Here is a 17,594-nt window from a genome sequence, read left to right as displayed (position 1 = left end):
TGGCCTGGGGTGCCTGCTCCCGGCTGCCCAGGCCTTGTCTGAGTTCATGGGTTTCCATCAGGCCAAGCTCTGGGGGAATCTGAGTCTGAGCCAGGCCCTGTCCCTTGCCACACCCACCCTGACTTCCTGTCACGGGCCTGCCTAGTATCTAGCTCTGTGTGGTGGCTGGTTCTGCCAGGAGCTAGCCAGCCATTGTGTATAGAGAATTTTGACTGAAATGACAGGAACTCACCAGGCCTCCTTCACCCCGCTCTCCAATAATACTGGCTAAAGCCTCCCTCCACTGTAGAACGATGCTAGCTGGGGAGCCATTAGTGAAGGGGCCACTTTGAAGTCTACGTGGAAGCGAACATCTGTGCGACCCAGGCTGAAGAGGGAGGCAGGCCCTGAGTGCCTGCCCAGAGGCAGGTCATGGGAGCCCCTTGGATACAAAGCCCCGCCCAGGACATGTGTCCTCTGCTACTCTCCACCATTTAGACTTTGATGCTGACGAAATGCCCTTGGTAGCACCCACAGCCAGGTGGGGGGTCTGCATCCCTCTGGGAGCTGCCATGCCCTCTCTCACATTCTCCTTCCTAGCGGCAGGCCCCCTGGGAGGCTGCTCAGGCAACTGTGCCAAGTAAGCATCTTCTGTGCACCCACCTGCCTCTCACTGAAAGGCCAACCTTCCTTTATTAAAATCTGAGTCTCCAAAGATTGGGCTCCATGCCCAGGCTCTGCTCGCTCCTTCCTTCACTCCAGCCCCATCCTGCAGCAGCAGCTAGGAGAGGCCATGTAGAAGGGGACAGGCTCGGGATTCAACATGGGGAGATATGCTCTGTCGAGTGCTCAGCACAGCACCTGACACATAGTAGGCGCCATAGAAATGCTTGTCTCCCCACCTCTCCCTGAGCCTTTTGGTGGCAGCCAAAGTTCTACAGGGCCCCGTGGCAAGAAGAGGAAGAGCTGGGGCAGCTAGGTGGCGCAGTGGATAGAGCACTGGTCCTGGATTCGGGAGGACCTGAGTTCAAATCTGGCCTCAGACACTTAACACTTACTAGCTGTGTGACCCTGGGAAAGTCACTTAACCCCAATTGCCCCACAAAAAAAGAAGAAGAAGAGGAAGAGCTAGTGCTCAAAGGCTGTGGTGGAACCAACCTCAGAGTCAAGAAGATCACATTAATAATGATTAGTAGTAGCTAAGATTTCTCTAGAGCTTTAAAGTTTGAAAAGCACCTTCCAAATATTCTCTCACCTGATCTCTACAACAATCCCAGGACGGGGTGCTACTATTATACCCATTTTACAGTTGAGGAAATTGAGGCAGGCAGTGGTTGCCTCATCCAGGGTCATACAGTGAGTCAGTATCTAGAGCCAGATTTCAATTCAGGTCTCCCCAACTTTAGGTCCAGAACTCTCTCTGATGGACAACAGCTACTTAAGTTACTTGGTTTCAAGTCTCTTCTCTGAAAGTTCATGGCTGCAGGATCCTGGGCGTTATTTAACCTCTCAGTGCCCCCATCCCCCAAATGCTCTAGAATAGTAAATTACTGGGTAGGCATAGATCTGCATTAGTCCAGAGTATTGCCTCATCTGGACTTCCCTGTATCCATGAAAACAACAGTCCACTCAAAAAAAAAAATCAAATTCCACAAGACTCCTCAGCTTCTCATTCCACATTTATACCTTTGCCTACCCCTGGTTCCTTGAGGCAATTATCTCTTCTTCCACCTCCAAGCCTTTGCACAGATGATCCCCAGGTCTAAAGGTCCCACTTCCTCTGTTCCAATCCTCCGATGGCTTGGATACTCCTCAGTAAATGACACACCCATTGAGATCTATCAAGTAACTCACTGAGGGCTCTAGAAGGGGAGGGGAGCAGCTCAAACAGCCACTGCCGTGGGGTTGGCATGCATGCCCCAGGGAGCACTCAGCTAAGGTCAGAGAATATCAAGTGGAAGTGGACCCAGCTGGCACCATGTTCTGGTTCCTCCAGGGATGATGGGCAGGTTGTGAATCCAAGAGGAGGAAGAGGTCATTGGAGTCAGGAGTGTGTGATTGGCAGTAGCACAGGGGGCAAGGTATGGAGAAGGTTTGGGCTAAATAATAAGGTGACCTTTGAGGGAAAGGTAACTTGAGACATCAACAAAAACCAGTTAAACAGATTTTGTAGTTACCTACTTTTACATAAATGTCTATAGGTACATGTGCAAGATAACGCTTGAGGCATGCAGTCTGAACTGAATAAATGAGGCTTGATTGATTTGCCCAGAACAAGTTATAACTTAGTCCCTCTTTGATCCCTTTACTAGTCCTTTTGTCTGCTCATTCTGATCGCGCTGAGGCCTCATCTTCCCTTCTAAATTCTCATCCTAAGCGTGTCCTCGCTCTGCTCAGCCTGTGACGTGTTTAAGTCATCTAGAGCTGCATTTTTATTATAACATAGACCATATCTGTCTGTTAGAGGGCATCAAGCAAGTTGACAAAGAATGCTGAGGATGGCTCATTACATCGGAACATCCTGGTACGCCAATGCACCACAGCAGATTGAGTCATGCCCTAACCACTGGGTGTTTGGGTTGTTCCCAAGGTTTGGGTAATAGCAAATGTTGTTGTTCTGTCATTTCAGTCATGTCCAACTCTTCTTGATCCCATTTGGGGAGTTGTTTAGGCAAAGATACCAGAGCGGTTTGCCATTTCCTTCTCTAGCTCATTTGACAGATGAGGAAACTAAGGCAAACAGGATGTAGTGACTTTCCCAGGGTCACTCAGCTAGTAAGTGCCTGAGGCCAAATTTGAACTCATGAAGATGAGTCTTTCTGATTCCAGACAAAGCACTCTCTGTGCACTGTGGCACCACCTAGCAGCCATGATAACAAATGAGTCTTTTTTTTTAGTATATTCCCATTGAATCAAAGGGTACCATTCATTACTCTCCAGAAAGACTGCACTCATTTGCAAACCTACCATTAGTGCCTAATGTACCTACTTCTCCCCAGTCCTACCAGCATCGAGTTTCCATTTTGCTGAGTCCAAAGGGAAATGCCAAGGTTAATTGTTTTCATTTCATTTTCTCTGGTCATTAGGGATGGCATTTGTTTGTTTATACATTGACCAATTCGATTCTGTTTACTCTTTTGTAAATTGTCCGTGCGTGTCTCTTCTAAGATTCTTCCATCTGCTCTGTATTTATTTTGTATAGTGTGATTGATAAATGTTGTGTCCCCCGTTAGACCATGAGCTCCTTGAAGGGAGTGGCTGATTTTGCCTTTCTCCCAAACCCCAGTGTTTAGCACAGTTCCTGGGACACAGTAGGTGCTTAATCAATGCTGTTAGCTAATTGATTGATCCCCTGAGGAAATTATCTGTTATGTTGCTTTTTGGTGCTTTTATTTGGGGCACTTGCATTTTTGTGGCATCGTGAGCCATGACTGCTAAAGAGGGGGCTGGAACTCAGGACAGGGTGGGCCTCGGCACTGAGTTTTCTCTTGGTCTCTGTCTCTTTCAAGCTGTGTGACTTCCTCTCTGAGTGTGACATAGAACCAGTCCAGACTGGAGAATACAGAGGGTTCCTAATTCACATAAGCCAGAAGCCCCTGCATGCCACTCCCATCCATCAAAGTGAAGGGAGGCTGCCCGACTTCCTCTTTGTCCCTACTCTCCCCAGGCAGTGGAGTCAGGAAGTAGCACTTTACCTTTTGACACTCCTTTGGCCAAGAGGATGAAGGAGAAACCAGAGACTCTCCTACCCATATTCCTGTGTTCTTCTTGACTGAGGACAGACAGACCCCTGTGGTATCTTGCTGCCTTCTTTGGTGCACACCATGACTTCTGAAGACAATGCCACAACCTCCTTTTCCCAAAGTAGCCAAACCTCCAATACAACAGAGGCCATATGCCAAGAGGCATTAGGGCCAGGGAATCAGGTGGACATCCTTCCCAAGCCTTGTGAAACATTTCCTTTGTGCAGGACCCCCAGTGGGCTGGGCAGTGGGGCTGGAAGGGGCACAACCCCGGCCTTAGAGGGACTTGCAGACCAGACTGGTTCCCATGTGGTAGAATCACAGTGCCATTTTAATCAAACCAAGATTCCTTCAGCTTTGACCTGATCCAATGCATGTCCTTTCATTCTTAATATAATCATGCTAACTCTAAAGCCATTGGCCCCTTCTTTCCCTGAGATATAGTGCAATATACAAAAGTTGACCCCTTCCATTTTTCTTTGTGATGGGAAAAAAGTAGTTTTCCACTGTCACATAATTCATAAAAGGCTGACTTAATTTCATTTGAGCTTTAAGGGACAATCAGATGAAGCCATCTGCGGCCGGTTCCTGCTCCCTGGATTAAACCTGTCTACACAGCTTTAAGGAATATTTGTCAGCAACGTACAGGGAGCCACCATCCCTCCCTTCAGCCCCCTGTTCATTAAGAAGCTCCCATCTTCTTTCATCTCTTGGCAGCTCATATTTCTATTCAACAAGTGCCCAATTCTGCTGAAGTCAGGCACAGTGACCTGCTGGAGATTCTGCTAATTAATTGGCAGAAGATGAATACTGAGGTATATCTGACCTGCTCTGCTGTTCATCTTGAGGCAGACCCCTGCAGCTGTCTGTCAAGGTTCTAGAGGTCTGGAGAGGGCCCAGTCATGCTGCCAGTCAAGGGGAGGCTACTGATGTCTGTGAACCTCCTGCTCCAGTTGCTTTCAGGGCTGCACTATAAGCCTTCGGCAGTTCTAAATACAGTGTCTGATTAAGGCTGCTAACAAGCTCTACAGATGACTAGTTTCCACAGTATTGACAGGTGGGAAGGATGAATTTCCCTTGTATAGCTGGCCATAATGAGACTTTCAGGGAAACTGGTCCCTTTGAAAGGGAAGGGACTGAACTCCAGTGTGACCCCCACACCCTGGCCATCTTGGGTGTGTGGCTTCCTAAGGTGATGGTCTTGCAAATTTGGCTAAAAAATGTGCTTGGTTGGTACTGTGGTGTCACCGTGGTTTGGAGAGTGGGAGCCAGACAGAGGAAGCCACTATCTACATCTGTCAGACCTTTACCTTAGAAAGTAATATGTACCTGAGCCTCCTTTTATTCTGATGGCAAAAGGAATGAGGAAGCATCCATTGACATTCCTCAAGAGTATGATGAGGAGAATCATTGGGTCATAGTTTGAGAAACAGCAAGAATATCCGAGCCCCTCAAGGCTTAGAGATGGGGAAACTGAGGCCCGGGGTGGGGGAGTGAAGTTCCTTGCCCCTGACCACAAGAGGCAGAATTTCAATTCCAGAATCTGAAAGACCTCAGGGCCATCTATCCCATCCTATGGAAGAAAGGACTCCAGTATAACACATCTGGCCATCCAAGCTCTACTTTGAGCCCTCCAAGATGGGGTCACCCACAGCCTCTGAATGCAGTACCTTCTATTTCTGGGAAGCTCTGATGCTTTGGGAGCACTTCCTGACCTAGGTGAACCTCTCTGACACTTAGGCAGGCCTATGCCTATGTCCTGATGCTGCCGTCTGGATCAAGGAGAACAAACAAGGCCAATCCCTCCCCTGTGGAGATGATGGTAATGGCTGCCTCTTCTCTTCTCCAGTTAAGCAACCCCAGCTCTTTCATGTCACCTTCAGGTGTCCTGAATTCAGAACCCTTCACCCTCCTATTTACCTTCCCCAGTCATTCTCTCACTTATCAATGGCCTCCTTAGCCCTGAATGACCAGACCTGAGCATGGGGCCCCAAGTGAGGGCAGAGGACAGTGAGACCATCTGACCCCCCACACACACTTGCTGGGCTGCCACTTCACATGGCCGATTCCTAGGGAACTTGGAGGCCACTCAACCCCCCCCCAATCTTTTTATTCAGAACTGCTGTCTCGTTCCCTTCCCTTCTTGTACATATGAAGCCAATTCTATTTCTCACATAAGACTTTCAATTTATCCTTGTTGAATTTCATTTTATTCGATCTTAGTAGATTTAGCCCATCAAGCATTAGATTAATGCTCTCACCTTTCTGGATCCTTTTGGGTCCCAACTGTCATTCACTATCTTAGCAATCCCCATCACTTTTGTGTCATTGGCAAACTCAGTGAGAATGCCATCTCTGTCTTTATACAAGTGTTTGATTTAAAAAAACATACACCATAGAGGGGCAAGGGCAGATCCCTGGGGCCCTTCACTGGAGTCCTCTTGCCATTTGGATCTTGAATCAATCAGCCAACAGGCATTTATTAAGTACTTACTATGTGCTTAATAAATGCCAAGCATTCAGAAAATTATTTAGCAGTAATCTATTTGTGAGGAGATAGGACAAATCTTTCTGTGCATGACGTCATTGTTCTAATAGATGCGGTGAATGTGGATGAATCCAGAAATGTTCCGTCTCCTGACTGGTCTACTCTGGCACCAGAGGCACACCAGGGAAAGACCCCAGGCCAAGGTGGGCGGAAGGTCTATAGCTGTGGCTTAACAAGGCTGCTCACCCCACCTACGACCACCTCGTGGAAGCAGCTTGCAAAGCCAGCCTCATCAGGGCCTTTCTGCCCCAATCCAACTTTAATCTCCTTGGAAAGAGATCTTGGTTCTCCACAAGCTCCCCACCCTGACCCTCTGTCCTAGCAGAGTGCTGTGTCCATGGTGCCTCCCCACGCCGCCTACCGATGCCCCAGCCCTCTGAAACCTCGTGGCCTCATTCAGAACAACGGGCAGGGCTCTCAGTCTTTCATGTTGCTTGTTTCCTCTGCTGGCTGGGACTCTCTGACTGTCAGCGCCGCGCTAGGGGCCACCAAGGTTCAGAGAATTCCGGCCGTGATCTGACCGCCTCTTGCATTTAGACGAATCCGACAGCGGCTTCCCTCGGAGGCTCTCATTGAAATTCCTGGCACGGGCTGTTCTGCTGGGAGCTTAACTATGTCTCTCCTGTTTGCCCTGATTTCGAAAAGCCTCCTTTGTAGCCGAGATAACGCGGAGCAGGATGGTCTAATTGCGGTAAAGAAGTCCCGGAGCTCCCTGGCTTCGGGCGCGGTGAGAAAGTGACCCGCGTCTGTGTGGGTTCTCCCGAGACTATGAAGAGGCTTTTAAGAGTCACCCTGTGCGTTGTGTGAAAGCTAATGAGCAGGAAGGAAGGCAATGATTGCACGGGGGAGAGTGATCCCCTGCCCCTTCTCCCCACCCGTCTCCGCGTCCGCTGCCCAAGAGGCTCCCACTCCTGGGCACAGAGGAGCAGAAACACGTCGTGAGAGAGAGAGGCTGTAAAGGAAGCCCAACAGACGCTGGCCCTGAGGGTGGAGAAAGGGGCGGCCTCACTTCCAAAAGAAAGAAGCTGGCTTGGAGCTGTCCAAAAGAAAACTGCCAAGTCAACGCGATTTATGGCCATGCCTGAAGGTGCTCTTTGGAATGACTGTACTCTCACCTACCTACACACACACACACACACACACACACACACACACACACACACACACACACACACCCCAACTGCATAGTGGAGATCTGGGCTTGAATTTAAGTTGTCTCAATTGAGGTTTTTGATGGTCTGACAGGCCAAAGGATTCTCAGCCTCCATGGCATCTATTCTGCGTTGTTCTCCTGGACTTCTGAAATTGTGTGCCATCTACCCCCAGAACCATTCACACAGGATTCATAAAGCTGACAATAGTCAGGAAATCCTCCTCCCTGTTGCCTGGTTAGATCAGCCTCCAAAGGCAAAGGTTCTCTTGAAAACCTGGTGACTCCTAATTCTGTGGAGCTTCTGACCACTCAGGGCACTCTTGACTCTTCTTTACTTCACTCTTTTTATTCTAGAGAGGAAGGTGAGTTCCACTTCCTTCCCGTGCAGATTGTGTCCCCTAATGCTCCCTCCAGTCAAGTTGGGTTTCAGTGATCACTGCATCACTGAAACAAATTTGGTTGGTTTGTTCTCAAAGAGGAACAAAATGACATCACTATGTTGGAATCATACAGCGTGTCCAACAGTGGCTGACCAGACCAACATGAGCTCAGAAGGCTCTATCATAGGTGGGGCACAAGTTGTCCATATCAACATTTGGAGTGGAGATCTCTACATTTGTGCATCTCACATTTCTTTTGAACTACTGCAATTCTACTTTGCTCATGGAGCACAATGCCTTCTTTGCTGTGGGCACACCATACTGGGTGGTCCTGTACCAGTGTCTCTCATGTCTCAAATCGATTCCAAAGTTCTTCAGAGAGACCTTGAGAGTATCTTTTCATCACTTCTCCTGACCTTCACGTGAGCACCTGCCTTGTGTAAGTTCTCTGTAAAATAGTCTTTTAGGAAAAGTTATGTGTGGCATTTGAATATGGCCAATCCATCAGAGGTGCCTTCTTTGGAGTAGAGTTTGAATGCTTGACAGTTCAGCTCAAGAAAGGACCTCAGTGTCTGGTGCCTTATCTTGCCCAGTGATCTTCAGAATCTTCCTAGGACAATTCAAATGGAAGCGATTGAGTTTCCTGGCATGGCACTGGTAGACTGCCCAGATTTCACAGGTGTACAACAATGAGGTCAACACAACAGCTCTATAGATCTTCAGTTTGGGAGGCAGCCTAATACCGATTCTCTCTCACACTTTCCTTTGAAGCCTCCCAAACACTGAGCTAGCTCTGGCAATGTGTGTGTGCATCAGCCTCATGATCTATGTGTACAGTATACTGCTCAGGTAAGTGAACTTATCCACAGCATTCGAAATGTCCCCATTTTCTGTTATGGATGGTTTGGTGCTAGCTGGTGGAGAAAACGTGTTTTCTTGGTGTGAATTGTTGGGCCAAAATTTGCATAAGCAGCAGAGAATCAAATCCATACTTTGCTGTGTCTCAGCCTCAGAGACTGCATTGAGTAAACAATCATCTGTGATTTAAAAAACATTCACTAACCCTCCCCTCCACTTTAGTCTTGGCTTTGTAGTCTTTTCAAGTTAAATAATTTATCACCAGTGTGGTAGCTGATCTTGATGCTGTTTTTGTCCTCATTAAAGGCGTCTGACAATATTCCTGAAAACATCAGGCTAAAAAGCATGGGAGCAAGCACTCACTCAGCCTTGCTTCCCTCCAGGAGTGACTGAGAAATCACAAGAGCATGGTCCATTATCCAGAACCCAAGCAAACATGCTGGCATGATACAGACACACAACAGTGCTGAACTTCTCCAGGCATCCAAGTAGACCTCCAACAAAGCCCTGGGACTCACAAACTTAAACCTGAGAGGGATCGCAGAGTCTATCAAGGATCTTCATTTCATAGATGAGGAAGCTGGGCTCAGGGCCACAGATTATGAGACCTGCCCACAGTTGGAGAAGTTCCCTGTGCCAGGCTACAGCAGAACTGGTATCCCAGGCATTATCAGGGGCACTTGAGGACCTCATCCCTTCCACTGGTCTCTTGTTTGTTCTTCTTGTTTCCAATTAAGGCCCAATTAATTAAGTTCAAGTCAAGTGTGTAATGTGAAAAGAAATTTTCAGAGCATGATCCAGGTTCCTGGTGCAGTCATCTCCCAGGCTGGCTCCCTACCTTGTCTCCGCAGCACAGTTCCCTCACCCAGGTACAGATTGCGGACTTGCCTTTTGTCCTCGTGAGCCTCACTGTATGCGTGACCCACCTGCGGGCAGACAAGTAGTAAACATAAGATGGGAGATCTGAACCCAGATCCTCAGACTCTGAAATCAATGCTTGTCCCACCACATTGTACTCTGCTGCTTCCCTATCTCTAGCTTCACCCTCCAAAGTGAATGCCAGCTTTATACAGGGTCCTGTAAACCAACTTCCATGTCTTACAAAGATTAAACTGGAGTTCACTGAGGTCAAAGGACTGAGGCAGAGCTGAAATGTGAATTGGGGTTCTATGGTTCTGTGATTCTGGCTGGGTGAGCTTGAAGTCGGGAAGAGTTGAGTTTACATACTGTTCCAGGCAGTTACTGACTGTGTGACCTTGGATATCTCTTAACTTCTCTGTGCCTCAGTTTCCTCACCTGTAAAATGAGAGTGTTAGATCTGATGACTTCTCAGGTCTCTTCCACCTTTAAATCTATGATTCTGTGACTCTTGATTAAGGATAAATAATCTACTTGAGCCCACCTGGTAGCTCCTGTGGACCCAGTCCTTTCCATACTGGAAGGGCTAGAGCAGGGAGGAGGTAGGTTTGCCCTGCCCATTCCCTCCCCTGAGCCTCCTTCTAGTTGAAGCAACCCCCCAGCGTACCTAAGATTCAACCAGAACATCCCATCCAAAGAAAACACCATGCCCCATCCTAGCTGTGATCAGAAAGACCATAGAAAGAGCTGTAGGCTGCCCAATTAGAAGATGCTAGGTGCAGATCTCTCAGGGGCAGCGACTAAAAATCACACAGGATTCATGAATATAAATGGGCCATTCCTCGCGGTGATGTTTTCATTGGCAAATTACCCAGCATTTTACTCCCCATATAAATGTGTATTTGCTATGAGAACCTCCTCACTGTGAAATTGAAGCATAACTGAATATTGAAATTCACAAATCATAGAGGGGGACAGCTCCAGAAGAGGGGGGTCCCCAGGGAAGCTGTGTACTTATCCTTCCCAGCTCTCCTGTGCTCCATGGGTCTCGTGGGCCTGTTCTAAAAACCCTCCAAGCCCCCCGTCCCTCCTCCTCTATGGGTCCTGCCTGTTGCCTTTCTTTGTATATCCATGGCATCATAGTGCACCACCAAAAACATAGTAGGTGCTTAATAAATGCTACTTAAATGTATGCTGGCATCCTTTCCTTAGAAAGCACCTCCACTCTGGCTTCTCAAGGTTTTACAGGAAGCTCTCCTCACAACAGTGATGAGCACAAGAACCCCACCCCTATCCCTGACTCCCCAATCCACAGACAAGGGAAGGTCAGAATGGCAGAATGCTTCGCATGAGCACTAGGAAAAGAAATTGTTCAGTAAGCAGACCCTGGAAGAATGACTGTTTGGCTCAGGAGTGAGGAAGGGTCAGCACGCCTCCAGACGATTTAGCTTGTTGGGAGCCACAGTCTCAACAGCATCTCTTCAAAAGACATGGAGAAAGTACTTTTGCTACAGGATTGGGGATGAGGGCTCTTGGAGGATGCTTTTGGAAAGCAGAGATCGCAAAATGCTGAAAGCACCTGCTTTGCCTTAATGTGAGGAGTTCCAATGTGTATGCAAAGTGACAGAGGATATCTGTCTTTTCTGGAGGATTCTGGAGGCTTTCCTCTTGGAAGTTCAGTCTGAACTATAGAGTGTTGGGAACCTCCACTTAAGAAGAGAGAGAATCTGTAGAGTTTCAAGCAAGAAGGGACCTTAGAGGTCTGCGAGTCTAATAGCCTCCTCTTTGACAAAAGAAGAAACTGATATCTTGGAAGATGAAGGGATTTCCCCAAGGCTACACAGGTGATGCCAACACAGATGGGATATAAACAGTGGCCCTGAATCAGGCCAGTACAATTGTGCGCTCTCTCTCTCTCTCTCTCTCTCTCTCTCTCTCTCTCTCTCTCTCTCTCTCTCTCTCTCCATCTCTGTCTGGCTGTCTGGCTGTCTCTACCTCTCCCTCGCCCTCACTCATCTCTCTGTCTCTCTCTGTCTCTTTCTCTCACTCATCTCTCTTTCTTCCCTCCCTCTTTCCCCCTCTCTGTTTTTCTTTTCTCTCTCTCTCCCTCTCTTTCTGTGTCTCTGTCTCTCAATCTGTCTTTCTATGTGTTTCTATCTGTCTCTGTGCCACTGTCTCTGTCTGTCTGTCTCTTTCCCTCACTCTCTAATCACAGAAACCATATCCTGGATTTAGAAATTATATAAATGACATTTGTTTTTCAAAGTAACTTGAGCTTTTTGTCCCACCAGGCATCCCCCGTGCTGGTTCTGGCCCCCATTTGAAGAGGTTGTTTTTCTTCTCTTTCACAGGTTACCAGCCCATCCTGTCAAATCAGCAGCAAGGCTTTCAAGGCCTCATGGGTGTTTCGCAACCACCTCAGAGTCAGAGCCTGATCAGCAGCCCCCAAGGGAGTCAGGTGCAAGGCATGATGGTCCCATATCCAAACGTGTCTTCTTATCAGGTACCTTCTGCCATGGTCAACTTAGCCACGGCTCTTCAGTTAGGAGTCACTGCTGGCTTGGAGAAAACGGAGGTGTCCTGCATGGGCCAGTGCCCTTCTCCTTCCTCTTCCCTTGGCCAACTACTCTTCAGGACTTAGTCAGCCTCCCCATCCTCATCTTTCCTATAAGGCCTTCCTAGCAAGGAGCATTACGAGGATTAATTAGTGTAGGAAACTCTTTCATGCTGTATTATCTAGTAGCTAATAACTAGGCATGTTCCATCTCCTGAGGGTCACTCTGGAGGAGGGGAGTTAGATTAAGGGCACAAGCAAAGAAGCAGATGCGGGGAGACAGATCTCCTTCCTGAGCCTACCAAGGAGTATCCTAAAAATGGCTTTGAAAACCCAAGCTCACTCCTTTGGAATCTTTTAGTTTGGCCTCTCCTTTTTCTTAACTCAAGTGTCCCTGAGTAGGGGGCGCTAATGAGAACCAAAGAGGGACCTTTGAAAAGTGTACGTAGATGAGGGGTCTTGGTTTGGATGCCATAAATTCAATGGGTAGTGGCAGGGCTGTGTGTGTGTGTGTGGGGGGGATGTATGAATGTGTATGTCTGTGTCTGTGTGAGTGTGTGTGTCTGTGTCTATGTGAGTGTATGTGTATGTATGTGTGTGAATGTGAGTGTCTGTGTGTGTGAGTGTGTGTGAATGTGTGTGTGAGTGTGTGTCTGTGTCTATGTGAGTGTGTGTATCTATGTGTGTGAGTGTCTGTGTGTGTGAGTGTGTGTATGAATGTGTGTGTCTGTGTCTGTGTGAGTGTGTGTATGTATGTGTGTGAGTGTGTGCGAATGTGTGTGTATGTATGTGTAAGTGTGAGTGTCTGTGTGTCTGAGTGTGAGTGTGTGTGTGTGTGTGTGTGTGTGTGTAATATGACATGTTGGGGGGGGGCACATGGAAGCCAAACATTTTCACTCTGTACAAAGAAGCCCAGTCAAGAAGGAGCTTGTCCCAATGTTTGTTTGTAGTTTGGGGCTGTTGAAGGTGGAGACAACAGAGTTCACTCTGGCAGAGAATCCTGTCCTAAACCCTAGCAGGGCTCTATTGGCCCCAGCTTCCAGGTCAGCTGAACTGAAAACCCTCTGCACCAGAAGGGTGTGAACTCAGCAAGAATTCCTTGGCCACCTGACCCAGTGACCCTCTGCCCTGTGTGAGCCCTTCAGTTCCTGCTGTGTAGGTAGTGGTGTGAACAGAGAGGCAGCAGATGGAGTCAAGAGCATCACTGGGTTTATCACAGCTATAGACATGAGTGTGACTGCTACTGATCTGGATTTACCCAATGGCCATCCTGATGATAAAGTGGGGAATGAGCTAAGCCATGCTCACAGTAAAATGGAACAGGAAGGCACAAAGTTAGGATGGCTCCATGGAGAGGTGTCCCCAGGAAAGAGTCAGAGGAATTGGCTGCACCCTGTACCATCAGGACAGCAGTGCTTCATGGCTCCCTAGCCTCAGCTCCTACACATGCAATTCGATGACAGTGGCTCACACACCAAACCCTGCTGCAGAACAGAGTGAAGAAAAGCTGGACAGGATCCTCCCAAGTGAGTCAATGCCCTGCCTGCAGGTGTACATAGGGGAGAACAGAGGCAGATGCTGCAAAATAAAGATTGGGGATTATGACATGAAGGAAACTGAAGGCATGAGGGTGACTCAGGAGCCTCCTGTATACTTTATTCTTGGAGACAGCAAGAAGACTAGCTGTTGAAGGCACTGGCTATTAAGGGGAGATTTATTGTACCTGGAGAGTTTTCCTTCAGGATCAGATTATCAAAAGTCAAAATCAAGAAGAAATAATAAAGAGGAGGTGACATTGGCTTAAACACTAACCATGCCCATGTGACTGAATGGAATGAACTGTTGATTCCAACAACTGGGAAACAGATAAAAGTAAAAACATTGATTAGGATTATTGGAGAAATTTAGGAAGCATAAAACAATTGCTAAAACATAAAAAGCTGTAAAAACCCAGAAACTGTCTCTGTTAACAAACCATTGACCTCTATAGGAAGCCAAGGCATAAAAGAAAAAATTAACATGACTACCTGCAAAACATCATAGGAAGATGACAGATGATCTCCAACCTCATTCACAAAACAGTGAGAACAGTGAACAGGAGAGTCAGTCTGGTTTTTTCTAAGTGTGATCTTAGACTCAACTGAAATACATCATCCCGAGGGAAATTGTAGATGAAATCAGGATGAGGAAAACAAATAGAGGTCAACCAGATTCGCTTTGTCAACATTTCTATAATGATCTACTTTCTCTAAAAATGACAGTGAAATCACCATATTGGGATTCTATCAGATCACAAACTGATGATACTATTGAGAATTAGTATTTCTAGAGCATTTGAAGATCGGTAAATTACTTTACATATAATATCACATTTGATCCTGTCAAAACCCCATTAATAATGTTTTGGGCATCTTCCATTTTACAGAGAAGGAAGCTAAAGCAGGTTGCAGGACTTGTCTATGATCACACAGTTAGTTGTCTGAGTTAGGATTTGAACTCAGTTCAAATTCTGATTCCAAGTTGCACTTTCCATACTGGGCCATATGGCTGATGTACTTATTGGGGAAAACAGAAACAGCCCTTAAATAGATGAAGACAAAATTCAAATACAAATGAATCCATGGTGGAGATGACACTTTTTATTTTTTACAGGGCAATGAAGGTTAATTGACTTGCCCAGGGTCACACGGCTAGTAAGTGTCAAGTGTCTGAGTCCGGATTCGAACTCAGGTCCTCACGAATTGAGGGTCGGTGCTCTCTTGAGGATTTAGGAAAGAGAGACAGTAATTACATGGTATAGGAAGGTGGGAGTGGACTGCGATCTATTCCTGAAGAGCAAGAGCACACTCAAAGGTATCCTAGACCTGCCATTTTTGCAGAGATATAAGGGCTCCTTAGGGCTTAATAATAAGTTCAATGTGTGCTGATGTTGTTACTGTCTAAGCGTTCTTAGAACAGTGTGTGTGTGAGTGTGTGTGTGAGTGTGTGTGTGAGAGTGTGTGTGAGAGAGTGTGTGTGAGAGTGTGTGTGTGAGAGTGTGTGTGTGTGAGTGTGTGTGTGTGTGAGAGAGAGAGAGTGTGTGTGTGTGTGTGTGTGTGTGTGTGTGTGTGTGTGTGTGTGTGTGTGTGTGTGTGAGTGCCCACATGCACACACACGGTTTGGGGAAGGAGCTGGCTTCTGTCTTGATCCTATCTCCTGATCCCCCTCTTCACCACTCTGGGGCCAGGAATGCAGTTCCCAGCCCATTCTCCATCTCTCTTGGGATCTGCTAGCTGTTTGGACTCCCATGCCCAGCAGAGAGCAGACCCGGGTCTAGAGCTAGATGGGCCCACCCCTACTCTTTCAGAGAAGGATGCTTAGGTTTCCTTAAAGGAGTCGACCAAGATCACAGATAGGAAGTGTGGAAGGCAGATTTGAACTCAGGTCCTGAGGCTCCAAGTCAGTGTCCTTTTCCAGGTACTTATCTCCTTAGAACTGGCTGTGCGAACTGCAGCACCTATTCTGGGTCAGAGGAAAGGTGCCCTCAGACCCCTCCACCTCCTAATACTCATTAATACCCAAGGCCTAAGGCTTCCACGGGATAAAAAGAATCCAGTGACTGCCCATGTACAATGGATATCTGATTGCTCACCGCCTCAGGGAGGGGGAAGAGGAGGGAGGGAGGGAAGGAGGTATAAAATCTGGAACCCAAAACTATCCATCAAAATGTTGATTACTCTAAACAAGAATTCTGTGGCATTGCCTGCTTCCGCTTGGGGGGGGGGGGAATGTTTTATTCCAAGCTGGTGCCCTTGACCCTCGAGTGTAGAGGCCTGAGAGGGCAGGAGGATGGGCATCCTTGGTGGAGCTGACTCAGCTTTTCTTTTCTCCAGGTGTCCATGACTCAGGGTTCTCAAGGACTGCCCCAGCAATCCTACCAGCGACCCCTCATGCTGTCTAATCAGTCAGGCCCGGGAACAGGAACGCTCCCCACCGCCAGCATGCCTGTCTATTGCAATGTCATACCTCCAGCCGCCCAGGGCAACCTGAGGCTCGTGACCCCCCACTGCCCCTCCCAGAGTGTCCCGGTCATCTCGGCAAGCTGCAGGACAAACTGTGCCAGTGCTCACAACACGGGGTGGTCAGTGAAGTACTAGCCACAGAAGCCAAGCCTATGTGAAGATGGGACTTTGGCTGGTCTTGGCAGGGAGAGGAGCCCAACGACATGAGCGTAAAGATGCCCCTCTCCTCATACTCCAGTGGTCACTGCTGATGTTCCCTTACAAATAGGAACAATCCCAAAATGTTGGCTGGGTTATGGTGCATATTTTGTCATGTCTGCTAGGTAATGCCTTACAGCTTAGCTAGGGATGTGATCTCATCAAGGTAAGATTATTTCCTACCACTGAACACCACTGTGTAGATCGGAATATTCCTAATTTGGATTAGTTTTGTATTTTGTGTTGAGTTTGTGAAGCTAAAAGTATTTAAGAAAATTATATAATAAAATCACATTGTACCAAAGCTGTAATGAAAAAAAAAACAGAGTTGCTGAATGGAAGGAATAATTTATATACACACTCTAGAGTTTTTTATGGATCTAGACTGTATTGTAGTGTTCAACCCAAATAAAACTGTTTGACCTCGTGGAAGAAGGTCAGGTTTCTACCACTGGTGTGGGGTCCTCTCTCCTATGGAACAATACCCAGGGCAAAGGGGCAGGGAGGCAGTACGCAATGGGAGAGATTATCTGTTCTTCCCATTTTAGACTGGATTAGGAAGAGAGGAGTTCCCCGTTCAGTGCCCACTGTCACTCATTTCAATTTGGCAAGCATTTAGTAAATGCCCCTGAAGTGCCAGGCATTGTTGCCAGGTGCTGGAGATGCAAGGATAAATCAACTGACCAACCAAGAAGCATTTATTAAGCACATACTGTGTGCCAGTCTCTGGGGATGCAAAGATGAGAGGGAGGGAGCCCCTTCCCTCAGAGAGCTTCCATTCCTCTGCTTTTCCCTTGTCAACAGAGTAAATTACTAACTTAGTTGGATGCTAAACAAAGGAGAGCAGAGGAAAGAATATTGGAATTCCATTCACTAGACTCTGATTTCTAAAAACTCTGGCTCAACTCCAAGACTGAGACATGAAGTATATTCACTGATGGAATTTAAAGGGACCTTTAAGACCAACCCATCCATTTTATAGATGGGGAAATTAAAACCAAGAGATGTTAAGTGACTTATCCAAAGCAACATCAGACCCCGGGACAGTATTTCCTTGCATATATTTCCCATACATGAAACCCCACTCTGATGCCTCAATAGAGGATGAAGGGTATCATGGATTCTCATGGATTCTACAATGACAGAAAGGCTTTGAATATGAGCTGGGTAAAAGCCTGAGCTCTCCATAGGAAGACCAGCCTAGCTAGAAATGGAGAAACTCACTACCAGTGGGATGACCACAAGGTGGTGGTGGATATTTGAGTCACGGAGACCCATTCGAGAAGGCCTGACATGTAAATGACTTGTGTGTAAGCCTCTTC

At 47.2% G+C, this 17,594-nt stretch overlaps 1 protein-coding gene across 15 annotated transcripts in view; it reads left to right on the top strand.

Moving 5' to 3' along the window:
- The window catches only part of ARPP21 (cAMP regulated phosphoprotein 21), a 166,734-nt gene extending 150,014 nt beyond the window's left edge, over positions 1-16,720 (top strand). For all 15 annotated transcript variants that reach the window (XM_043979558.1, XM_043979562.1, XM_043979559.1 and 12 more), the window contains 2 exons: positions 11,871-12,022; positions 15,946-16,720. In XM_043979558.1, coding sequence (XP_043835493.1) covers positions 11,871-12,022; positions 15,946-16,209 — 416 coding nt within the window. In that variant the 3' untranslated portion in view covers positions 16,210-16,720. The remainder of the gene's footprint in view (positions 1-11,870; positions 12,023-15,945) is intronic.
- The last annotated feature ends 874 nt before the right edge of the window (positions 16,721-17,594 follow it).

Source organism: Dromiciops gliroides, chromosome 1 (genome assembly GCF_019393635.1).
Source record: "Dromiciops gliroides isolate mDroGli1 chromosome 1, mDroGli1.pri, whole genome shotgun sequence".
Taxonomy (NCBI): Eukaryota; Metazoa; Chordata; class Mammalia; order Microbiotheria; family Microbiotheriidae; genus Dromiciops; species Dromiciops gliroides.
Note: the sequence above shows the minus strand (reverse complement) of the source record. Positions and strands in the feature narration are given on the sequence as shown.